The sequence below is a fragment of the Anomaloglossus baeobatrachus genome, chromosome 3 (genome assembly GCF_048569485.1).
Source record: "Anomaloglossus baeobatrachus isolate aAnoBae1 chromosome 3, aAnoBae1.hap1, whole genome shotgun sequence".
NCBI lineage: Eukaryota > Metazoa > Chordata > Amphibia > Anura > Aromobatidae > Anomaloglossus > Anomaloglossus baeobatrachus.
In genome coordinates this window covers 315,341,116-315,353,270 of record NC_134355.1, presented here as the reverse complement: position 1 = coordinate 315,353,270, position 12,155 = coordinate 315,341,116, and the positions used below count along the sequence as shown (strand labels likewise).

The following is a 12,155-nucleotide window of genomic DNA, read 5'->3' as shown; positions in this document are numbered from 1 at the left end:
ACTCGGCTGCAACCTACACCATTACCCCCGGAAAGTAGCACCCGCAGCGGCGGCCCATCTCTGGCTGTGGATCACAGGTGGTGTCATGATCCAAAAAGACTTTCCTCATCATCACTAATCCCATGCTTCATCCTTCCTCCCGTTCACCGCCTTCCCTCCCTCCTGTATGCCTCGGGGTCACGAAACCGGGCCTGGCGGCCACCCTGTGACGACCCAGAGTATCTGCGACCCCTGGTCCAGCAACTAGTCGGATTAACCCCCTCGACCACAGGGTGTTACATTTTTATTGGCTGTAAGCCATAATCATCAATATAAACCGAAATAAACACTTAAAATAGATCACTCTGTGTGTAATGACTATCTAATATATTTTTGTATTTGTATACTTTTTTGTATTGAATTACTGAAATAAATTTAACTTTTTGATGATTTTCTAATTTATTGAGATGCACTTGTAACTATAGCAGTTAATGGCTGCTTTGACATCTCAGTCACTGCAAGAGGTTCCTATGCAGAGTGCATCTGTGAAGATGAATTTGTCCTTGGCTTCTGCTCTCTGCTTAGGCAGCGACAGAAATGACAAAGGTGTCAGAAAAATGGATTAATTTTATCATCTCATTGACTAACTATACAGAGCGTTGGAGTTGATCACAGACCCCTCTTACCTGCAACCCTGAGGAAAGGCAATGACTGTGATGACAAAGGCAGCACTCTGCTATCCCACAGCACCCAGCCTGTCCTCTCATTTGGAATTTTGGAAGGGTAAAGACAGTGACCTCCTGAGAAAGTTCTCAAAGTTCGAAAAGTTAAAAATCAAAAAACCTACACTTAAAAATTATCAATGTGGTGTTGCACTTGATCCAGTTTTTGGTTCGATGGAGTTTAGCAGCGACTTAAGGGTACTTTAAAAAGCGACATCACTAGCGATGTCGCTGGTGAAAGCAACCGCCCCCGTCGGTTGTGCATCACGGGTAAATCGCTGCCCGTGGCGCACAACATCGCTAAGAACGGTCACACGGACTTACCTGCCTAGCGACGTTGCTGTGGCCAGCAAACCGCCTCCTTTCTAAGGGGGCGGTTCATTCGGCGTCACAGCAGCGTCACTAAGCAGACGCCCAATAGAAGCGGAGGGGCGGAGATGAGCGGGACGAATATCCCACACACCTCCTTCCTTCCTCATTGCCGGCGGCCACAGGTACGGTGATGTTCCTCGTTCCTGCAGTGTCACACATAGCGATGTGTGCTGCCGCAGGAACGACGAACAACCTGCGTCCTGCAACAGCAACAATAATTGGGAATTGAACGACACGTCAACGATCAACGATAAGGTAAGTAATTTTGATCGTTAACGGTTGTTCGTGCGTTTCACACGCAACGACGTCGTTACCGAGGCGGGATGTGCGTCACAAATTCCGTGACCCCAATGACATCTCGTTAGCGATGTCGTTGTGTGTAAAGCGGCCTTTACTAGATTTAACCCATTCACACTGACTCTGCATTCAGTTATCACTACACATCAGTAGATGTTAATGTTAATAAAATTCTGAGTGCACCAATTTGGATTTTGACAGTGTTTTTCCTGCTCTCCTTCTACACTGCACCTACAGTATAACTTATTTCCCCCAGGACGGTTTTCCAAGAAACCTTCTCCATGAGTAGTATTAATCTGTATATAGCTTTGTTTCTTATAGGAACCTCCACATTAGCAAAATAGAGGAAAGCAGCATTAGGACCACAAGTTCAATTTGTTCTGCACAATGTCACAAATACATTATATGCATTCATTCAAATTAGGAAAATAAATAGTATTTTTAATAATACTTCTGGTATTTACTTTTCCTTTCTTGAGCAGGAGGTCTCTTGGCATTAGATAATACGGCAGATGAGATGTGAAAAGACGAGGAGATGGACGGTTACTGAAGTTCACATTGAATATGTTATATTCAAGCCATGGCGCTCTGGTCATGTTATCAATGTGTTCCGTTCCATTCCGATGCCCTTCATTCATGATCAGAGATAGAATTTGCTGTGTCCACACTGTTCCTAGAACAATAGTTTGAATAATTATTTGTACATTTTCTATTGAAGAAAAAAAAAAATTAGATGGTGGAAAGTAAATTCTTATGTAATTGGTAACTACAGACACAAAATATAAGTAGTATGTTACTGTCTATCTGGTCAACATTAGGAGTTTTATAAGTTGTATCACCCAAAAATGCAAAATGGTCCCAGTTTTGAAGCTGATTTTTTTTAACAAATCTATTCAATGTAAATAAAGTCTAATTGTCAAATTGTGAGGCAGATCTCACTAGTGAGGCACACTACAGTGCTTATAACAGCACTCTTGTATTTATTTTTATATTGCACCACTTGGCACTTTAAATGTAAGTCCCCTGTTCCCAGTCTGATACTCACCTGCCACCAGTCTACATCTGTTTCCAGCGTTGATTTAGTCTAACTTCAGCAGTTGGTGATCTCCTGGGAGCTCCAGTGTTTCATGGAAAAGGCCAAAGGTTAAAAATCAATACAACTCTATGAGAGCCACCTTCAGGCTGTCATAGAGTTTTATACAGTGCTTGTGATGTAACTTTTGGCTTCGGGCCAGTCGGCACTTCCAGGCACAGGAAGGTACCAAAGGACTGGAGTGGCGCTGATAAAACCGCCAAAGGGTGAACACAAGACAGACGACAGCAACATTTTTTTTTAAATTGTGTCTATTGGTTCATATTCCTTGGGTTCTTTTTTGGAATAGACATAGAACTGTGCATCTGTTTTGATTATAATATTTGTAATGACATATTTATAGATAAGAGAATTTTGATTACATTTCTCATATGTAGATCAACAGAGGAGATGGAATTTACAAGTTTGCAGCAGCACAGGTGACAAGTACGTATAAAGGTAAATGTTATGAACATTGTGAAACTGTTGTTATCACTGTTGCGAGCAATCTTTTGGGGAATACGTAACCAAATGAATTTTCCAGACCATATGTACATATGCCTCATTATCCTAAATGTCAACCTCAGGTGAGTTCCATGTCTATATGTTCCTTTGTTACGAGGTGCATGCATGCATAAATATATAGTTAGTCTAAAAATGATAAAAATGTAATTCATCATGATAGATCAGTACTGTTATAGCAGTATGATTTTGAAACAAAGCCACCAAGATATGGGTTCTAACTCTGGGACCATCAGCTACTTTGCTTTTTTTTTTTTTAAAAAAAAACAGTCCTTCATCCATCTCAATCAGAGGTAGAAGTGGCTTTGTATGCAGAGATATGTTCATTATTTTTTTACTGGAGCTCTGAGAATTTCAAGACGAAACAAACCACCAATCACCTGAAGAATGTTCTCTAGATAAGGCCCTTCTCCAACAACATCATTATGGACCAGAGGTCTCGAAATAATGTCAGCTTTACAAAAACTTCAAAAGTCCCTCAAAAAGTTTATACTCTCAGTGGCAACAAGTGCCACTTCATTTTTCAAGCTTATCACCTTCAATGTCAAACAGTTTTTTCAGCACTACCAGAAGTGGTTTAGAGTGCGAAATTTCTGAGTTATCATTAGGCATAAGAGTTTCAACAAAAACCTGAAGAACTTTAATACAGTACACAACTTGCTTGTTAAAAAAAAGTCCGGCCTTTAAACAATAATATGAATGCACAAAAACTTGTAGGATATGGTCATAATATAAAAAAAACATCTAGAAAAAAAAATGAAATTTATCAAAGACATTGTTCTAAAGGCCACTTTACACACAGCGCCATTGCTAGCGATGTTGCTGGTGAAAGCACCAGCCCTTGTCGGTTGTGCATCATGGGCAAATCGCTGCCCGTGGCGCACAACATCGCTAGGACCCGTCACACGGACTTACCTGCCTAGCGACGTCGCTGTGGCCGGCGAACCGCCTCCTTTCTAAGGGGGCAGTACGTACGGCGTCACAGCGACATCACACGGTAGCTGTCCAATAGATGTGGAGGGGCGGAGATGAGCGGCCGTAACATCCCGCCCACCTCCTTGCTTCCTCATTGCCGGAGGCCGCAGTTACGATGTAGTTCCTCGTTCCTGCGGTGTCACACGTAGCGATGTGTGCTGCTGCAGGAATGACGAACAAACTGCGTCCTGCAACAGCAACGATATTTGGGATTAGAACAGCGTGTCAACGATCAATGATTAGGTAAGTAATTTTGATCGATAACGTTCGTTCGTGCGTTTCACACGCAACGACGTCTCTAACGAGGCCAGATGTGCGTCACGAATTCCATGACCCCAACGACATCTCGTTAGCGATGTCGTTGCGTGTAAAGCCCCCTTTAGGTAGTTTTATTTATGATAAGGGCCAGGAGGTTGCCCAAGAAATCTCCTTATTTTGATAACTATTTTCCTTATGCTATTTACTGTATGGAAAAGTTTATTCAGTATTTTGACCTGATAATTCATTTTACTTTTTTAAATCTTTTTATTTATTTGTTACAAATAAAAAAAAAACGTGAGCACCAACCAAAACATATTGAGTATTGAAACAACAAAGAGCCAGCACCAATGTGCACTAAGGCATCAAATATTCCAAACTGCATTATAAAAATTTTTTTTGAGATTTTTGGCAAAAAATTGCAATTTCTTGAGCTGCTTCGCCACGTCACGGCAAATCTCATTTGAAGCAGTCCTACACTAAAATATTTTTATAAAATGTGCCATGCGGCCTCACATATAAATAGCAGAACTGCTCTCAGCAGCACTCACCTGGTCTATTGCAGTCCCGTACCCATGACTGAGTCATGGCTGTGGGCGGGACAGGTCCAAGCAAATGCTGCATGAAGTATATATATAGCCTGTGGACAAAGCCTGATGACCCAATGTGAACAGTCACCAAACGCCAAAATCTATACAGATGGAATACATCCCAAATTGGGGTGCATAGCAAGGTGGAGGTCAACCACCGACCAATTCAACAAAGAAACAACAAAGAGCCAGCACCAATGTGCACTAAGGCATCAAATATTCCAAACTGCATTATAAAAATTTTTTTTTTTTTGAGATTTTTGGCAAAAAATTGCAATTTCTTGAGCTGCTTCGCCACGTCACGGCAAATCTCATTTGAAGCAGTCCTACACTAAAATATTTTTATAAAATGTGCCATGCGGCCTCACATATAAATAGCAGAACTGCTCTCAGCAGCACTCACCTGGTCTATTGCAGTCCCGTACCCATGACTGAGTCATGGCTGTGGGCGGGACAGGTCCAAGCAAATGCTGCATGAAGTATATATATAGCCTGTGGACAAAGCCTGATGACCCAATGTGAACAGTCACCAAACGCCAAAATCTATACAGATGGAATACATCCCAAATTGGGGTGCATAGCAAGGTGGAGGTCAACCACCGACCAATTCAACAAAGAAACAACAAAGAGCCAGCACCAATGTGCACTAAGGCATCAAATATTCCAAACTGCATTATAAAAATCTGTCTAGATTTTGGCGGTTGGTGACTGTTCTCATTAAGTCATCAGGCTTTGCCCACAGGCTATTTACTTCATGCAGCATTTGCTTGGACCTGTCCCGCCCACAGCCATGACTCAGTCATGGGTACGGGATTGAAATAGACCAGGTGAGTGCTGCTAAGAGCAGTTCTACTATTCATATGTGAGGCCGTATGGCACATTTTATAAAAATATTTTAGTGTAGGACTGCCTCTAATGAGATTTGCCGTGACGTGGCGAGGCAGCTCAAGAAATTGCAATTTTTTGCCAAAAATCTCAAAATTTTTATAATAAGTACAGTTTGGAATGTTTAGTGCTGAAGTGCACAATTGGTGCTGGCTTTTTGTTTTTTCTATATTGAGTATTGAGTCAGGTATAATGCTTCTCAAAGAGGGTGAGATATTCAATATATTAATCAAAAAACATTTATATTCAATACATTTTAGGACTAGTAAAGGTCTAAAGAAGGCAATGAAAACTACATCTGGAAATTTAGTTCTAATTTTAAACACAAATAGGGAACATAAACACAATTTGGCCTCATTTAAATGTCTGTGTTACACATACATTTAGTCTCTGATTTTTTTTTTCACAGATATAACACATATTCATTATAATTAGAGTTGAGCGAGTACCTAATTATTCGTACTCGCTATACTCATAACTGTCTACTACTTGCGTATTCGTTCCGAATAGCATGTGTAATGCAAGTCAATGGGGAAAAATTTGCGAAGTAACAAGTAACCCGAATGCTGTACTATTTGTATGAGTAGTGAATAGTGCAAAATTTGGGTTACTCGTTACATTGCGCTATTCGAAATGAATACGCGAGTATTAGACAGTTTTCGTTATGAGTATAGCAAGTATAAATTGTTAGGTACTCGCTCAACTCTAATTATAATCCATGGTGATATTGAAATATCTATGTTTTTACGTGGGCCATGTGTCCATTCAAAACTCATGGAGATGTGTCTATATTTTTCCAGTATTACAGAGAAAAATAATTAATATTTGTCTATGAGTCAGTGAAAAACATGTACAGCACATGGATGACATTAGTGTGCCATCCATGTGCTGTCTGTACTTAACATTGGCAATGATAGGAGAAGCTTTGTAATTTATTTATCCATATATGTGAAAACCACTACTGATGACACACTGATTGTCACCAGTGCATGGTCCATGTAAAATGTTACAATTAGTGTGTCACCAGTGCATGGTCCATTTAAAATTTTACACACTGATCTAAAAGATAGAGGTAATAAAAACTATTTTATGCCCATACTGTGTAGGGAAAGGAGCTCAGAGTGCAGTCATAGAAATAGAAAAAGGCCTATTCGATTGTTGTGTACTACATCAGTGCTGATGACATTTTAAAAATTGGAGTGATACTCTAAGGGCTCCTTTCCACTTGCGTACCACTTCTGATGCGAGATCATCGGAAGCGATATGCTTAATGACCCTCTGCTGCGGGTGTCAGCCGAGGGTCATGCATGATGCGATCCTGTGATTGTATCACAGGTGCGGAGAAGAGGGAGGGAGCACTTTCTCCCATCTCCTCCGCTGACTGTCTCTGCGTGCACCGCACTGCAGTCGGATGACATGCGAGTGCAGTGTGATGTTTCACACGCTCCCATAGACTTGTATTGGGGTGCGTGAGCTGAGATTTGCTGCCAAACACAGGAGCACGATTCGTGACGAGAAATAACAGGAAAGAGGAAACTGACTCATTGATTAACACTGGTGCAAATTTTTCATCAGATTACACTCGCACAAGAAAAACGCAGGTGGAAAAGAGCCCCAAGTCTAAGAATACTAATCCAAAGATTCAAGTGATAAGTAGGGAACGTCTGTAGCTATACAGTCACTCAGTGTGACTGTGAAGTGATTTATCTATGATATACTGCATTAAAAGCACCTTAGTAGCCTTATTTTTAAACGGCTCAAGCAAGGAGAGTCAGTATTAAATCCCTCATTGAAAATTGTGCAGATAATGAAAATTTATGAATATTAAACATGTGTGTCACTCAGCTTGTGATCACAGTATTTTGAAATGTGCAGGCAACATTAATTTTTTTAGAAAAAAATTCTATAACTCTGAAACTTAAACACAACTGTTTACCTAACAAAGTGTGCACATTGGTTAGAATACATTTTTGTAGCCCGCTAGAGCAACGTGACACAGTAGGAACCCCAGGGTAGTGTCATGTGGCGCCCCTGAGGCTTCCGTCGCCACAGAGACATTGCACCCCAGTCAGAGGTTTGATGTCCCATCCTGGGTAAGGAAAGGGGTACATGCCAGTTCACAGGTAAAACTGCACTACACCCATTGCTAGGCACACACTGGGACAAGGGATAGTGGCAGTAACCCTCCCATGCTGCATGCTGGGAGGGGTCGTAAGACCCATCACTGCTCCCATAGGGTGGTAGCTTAGCAACTGGGGGGTGGGGAGAGCCAGCCGAGTGTAGAGCAGAGAGGAAGGTCAGAGTTTCAGTTTACCTCAGAGAGTGAGAGAGTGAGGAGCCAGCATGTAGCTGTGAAAGAGAAAGGAGCTCTGTGAGTTCAGAGTGTCCGCAACAGAGAAAGAAAGCAACAGAAGAAAGAGAGGAACAGAGAGTAGAAGAAGAGATCTAGTCAGGCAGGAGCTAAAGAAAGAAGAAAGTGACGCTTCCTGGTGAAGACCCTGGGACTCGGAGGGTCCAGGTGACACCAAGCAGGAAACGAAGGGATTCCAGGGCCACAGATAGCTTCAGAGCTGGTGGCCAGTGAAGTCAGCTGAGAAAGGACACAATTAGAGGGGTGCACTGGCATCAACCCCCAGATCTACCCGGGATCGGCGGAGGTCCCTGACGGTGGTCCCAGCAGTCCAAAGGCTCCTGCAGGCCTTGACAAGAACTGTGAGTAAAGACCTTGAAACTGCACCCCTGGTGTTGCCTCAGTTATTTCTCTGCATAGACACGAATAAGCACCAACAGTGTCCCCGGGGCACCGCTCCACCTGTGGGGAGCAGTACCACCATTGCTGCCATATCATCACTCCGGAGGCCTCACACAGCAGCGGCGGCTTAATAGCCGCATACCACAGGTGGCGTCACGAACACAAACCCCAAGTCATCAGCCATATTTAACTGACACCCACCAGGGCCACGGAGTCGGGCCCCGCCACCACTGATTACCCCCGGACTAGTCCGGCCCGGCACCGGGTGTCCCATAGCCCTGGGGTGGGCGAGTCAGTCACGCCGGGGTAAGGGAGGACCACGGGGGAGCGAAGCAACACACAAGTTACATCAGGTAAACAATACAATGGTGGGCCCTCACGCTAGGGAGAGGGGAGCAGGGTCACTTACTAGCATTCACTTGAGGCTTAACTGTGCCCTCCCTAACATCCCTAGAGGGGTCCTTCAACCCCGTTTGCCGATCATGGGCCTAGGCCTTCGCTAACTCTAAACTCCCCTCGTCTGGTGAAGGCCTGCAAGACACTAGTCTCGACACTACAAAAAGACAACATGAGGTAGATAATACAAAAGAGTGGGGAAAGACAACAAACACTCCTAGGTTTCTTCAGTAAAGACCTTTGCAGCTGCAATAGAAAAGACACCACAGCTATACAGGGGACAAGTTCCTTCAACATAGTCAACATAGCAATAAGTGGCTGCAGCTTAGGTTACAACTACCTATTGGAACACAGCAGGATGGAAATAACAAGCGGACACTGAAGTGGATTTGCAATCCACAATGTGCAGTGACTATCTGATCCCAGATCGCCCTGATATCACATCAGGCCATGCCCCATTCATGACACAAAGTTGTTGAGGAGTACAAGTCAGAATTTGGTTCTAAAAAAATATCTCAGTCTCTAATGATTCCCAGAGCACCATCAAATCCATTACCATCAAATGGAAAGAACATGGCACCACAACAAATCTGCCAAGAGAGGGCCAACCACCAACATGTTCAGCCTGGGAAAAGAGAGCATAAATCAGAGAAGCAGCATAGAGAGCATAGGTAACCCTAAAAGCTGCAAAGTTCCCAGTTAGAGACTGGAGTATCTGCCAATACGACCACAATAATCTTTACACACCACAGAGCTGGCATTTATGGAAAAATAGCCAGAAAAATGCCTTTACTTAAAGTAAAAAATTGGAAGACTCATTTTGATTTTGCTAAAAGACATGTGGGAGACTCCTGAAATGTATGGTGGAAGGTGCTGGGGTTAGATGAGAGCAATATGAAATTATTTGGCCACAAAGTTAAACGCTATGTCTCGCGTCAAACCAACATGGCTCATCACCCCAAGAACACCATCCCCACAGTGAAAAATGGTAGTGGCAGCATCATGCTGTGGAGATAATTTTCAGCAGCAGAGGCAGGGAGAAATGGTCCAAGTTGAGGGGAAAATGGAGGGTGTGAAAAGGTTTCTTGAGCAAAACCTGCTACAGACTGTCAGTGATTTGAGACTGGGACAGAGGTTCACCTACTGACAAGCCAATGATCCAAAGCATGCTGCTAAAGCAACACTCGAGTTGTTTAAGGGGAAATGAGCAAATGTATTGGAGTGGCCTAGTCAAAGTCCAGACCTTAATTCATTTGAGAATTTGTGGTCAGACTTGAAGACTGTTGTTCACCACAGAAAACCCATCTAACTTGAAAGAGCTGGAGCAGTTTTGCCTTGAGAAATGGACACAAATAACAGTGGCAAGATGTGGAAATCTTATAGAGACATTCAAAGGGACATGCTGCTGTAATTGCCACGAAAATAGGCTCTAAAAAGTACTGAGTTTACAGGGTGAATACTTATACACACTGAAGTTATTATTTCAGTTATTTTGTTTGCTACACAAGAAGATGAAAACCACATGTTCTTAGTTGTAGGAATGATCTTTACATGAACTGATGCACACCTTCCCAAAAAACCTGTGAAATTCCAGGTTGTGATATAGCAAAGCACAAAAAGTATCAATGGGGGTGAATACATCTCAATGTACTGTATACTATTCTAAAATGCCTATACAGTCATATGAAAAAGTTTGGGCACCCCTATTAATCTTAACTTTTTTTCTTTATAACAATTTGGGTTTTTGCAACAGCTATTTCAGTTTCATATATCTAATAAATGATGGACTGAGTAATATTTCTGGATTGAAATGAGGTTTATTGTACTAACAGAAAATGTGCAATCCGCATTTAAACAAAATTTGACCGGTGCAAAAGTATGGGCACCTCAACATAAAAGTGACATTAATATTTTGTAGATCCTCCTTTTGCAAAAATAACAGCCTCTAGTCGCTTCCTGTAGCTTTTAATGAGTTCCTGGATCCTGGATGAAGGTATATTTGACCATTCCTGTTTACAAAACAATTCCAGTTCAGTTAGGTGTGATGGTCGCCGAGCATGGACAGCACGCTTCAAATCATCCCACAGATGTTCAATGATATTCAGGTCTGGGGACTGGGATGGCCATTCCAGAACATTGTAATTGTTCCTCTGCATGAATGCCTGAGTAGATTTGGAGCGGTGTTTTGGATCATTGTCTTGCTGAAATATTCATCCCCTGCGTAACTTCAACTTCGTCACTGATTCTTGCACATTATTGTCAAGAATCTGCTGATACTGAGTTGAATCCATGCGACCCTCAACTTTAACAAGATTCCCAGGGCAATATTGGCCACACAGCCCCAAAGCATGATGGAACCTCCACCAAATTGTACTGTGGGTAGCAAGTGCTTTTCTTGGAATGCTGTGTTTTTTTGCCTCCATGCATAACGCCTTTTTGTATGACCAAACAACTCAATCTTTGTTTCATCAGTCCATGGGACCTTCTTCCAAAATGTAACTGGCTTGTCCAAATGTGCTTTTGCATACCTCAGGCGACTCTGTTTGTGGCGTACTTGTAGAAATGACTTCTTTCACATCACTCTCCCATACAGCTTCTCCTTGTGCAAAGTGCGCTATATTGTTGACCGATGCCCATTGACACCATCTGCAGCAAGATGATGCTGCAGGTCTTTGGAGGTGGTCTGTGGATTGTCCTTGACTGTTATCACCATTCTTCTTCTCTGCCTTTCTGATATTTTTCTTGGCCTGCAACTTCTGGGCTTAACAAGAACTGTACCTGTGTTCTTCCATTTCCTTACTATGTTCCTCACAGTGGAAACTGACAGTTTAAATCTCTGAGACAATTTTTTGTATCCTTCCCCTGAACAACTATGTTGAATAATCTTTGTTTTCAGATCATTTGAGAGTTGTTTTGAGGAGCCCATGATACCACTCTTCATAGGAGATTCAAATAGGAGAACAACTTGCAAGTGGCCACCTTAAATACCTTTTCTCATGATTGGATACACCTGCCTATGAAGTTCAAAGCTCAATGAGGTTACAAAACCAATTTAGTGCTTTAATAAGTCAGTAAAATGTAGTTAGGAGTGTTCAAATCAAGAAATTGATAAGGGTGCCCATACTTTTGCACCAGTCAAATTTTGTTTAAATGCGGATTGCACATTTTCTGTTAGTACAATAAACCTCATTTTAATCCAGAAATATTACTGAGTCCATCAGTTATTAGATATATGAAACAGAAATAGCTGTTGCAAAAACCCAAATTGTTATAAAGAAAAAAGGTTAACATTAATAGGGGTGCCGAAACTTTTTCATATGACTGTATAATGCTCA

At 42.1% G+C, this 12,155-nt stretch overlaps 1 protein-coding gene across 1 annotated transcript in view; it reads right to left on the bottom strand.

The window, feature by feature from the left end:
* The window catches only part of LOC142295232 (amine sulfotransferase-like), an 84,544-nt gene that overhangs the window by 35,064 nt on the left and 37,325 nt on the right, over nt 1-12,155 (bottom strand). The window contains exon 2 of the mRNA XM_075338325.1: nt 1,835-2,043. Within this exon, the coding sequence (XP_075194440.1) occupies nt 1,835-2,043 (209 nt within the window). The remainder of the gene's footprint in view (nt 1-1,834; nt 2,044-12,155) is intronic.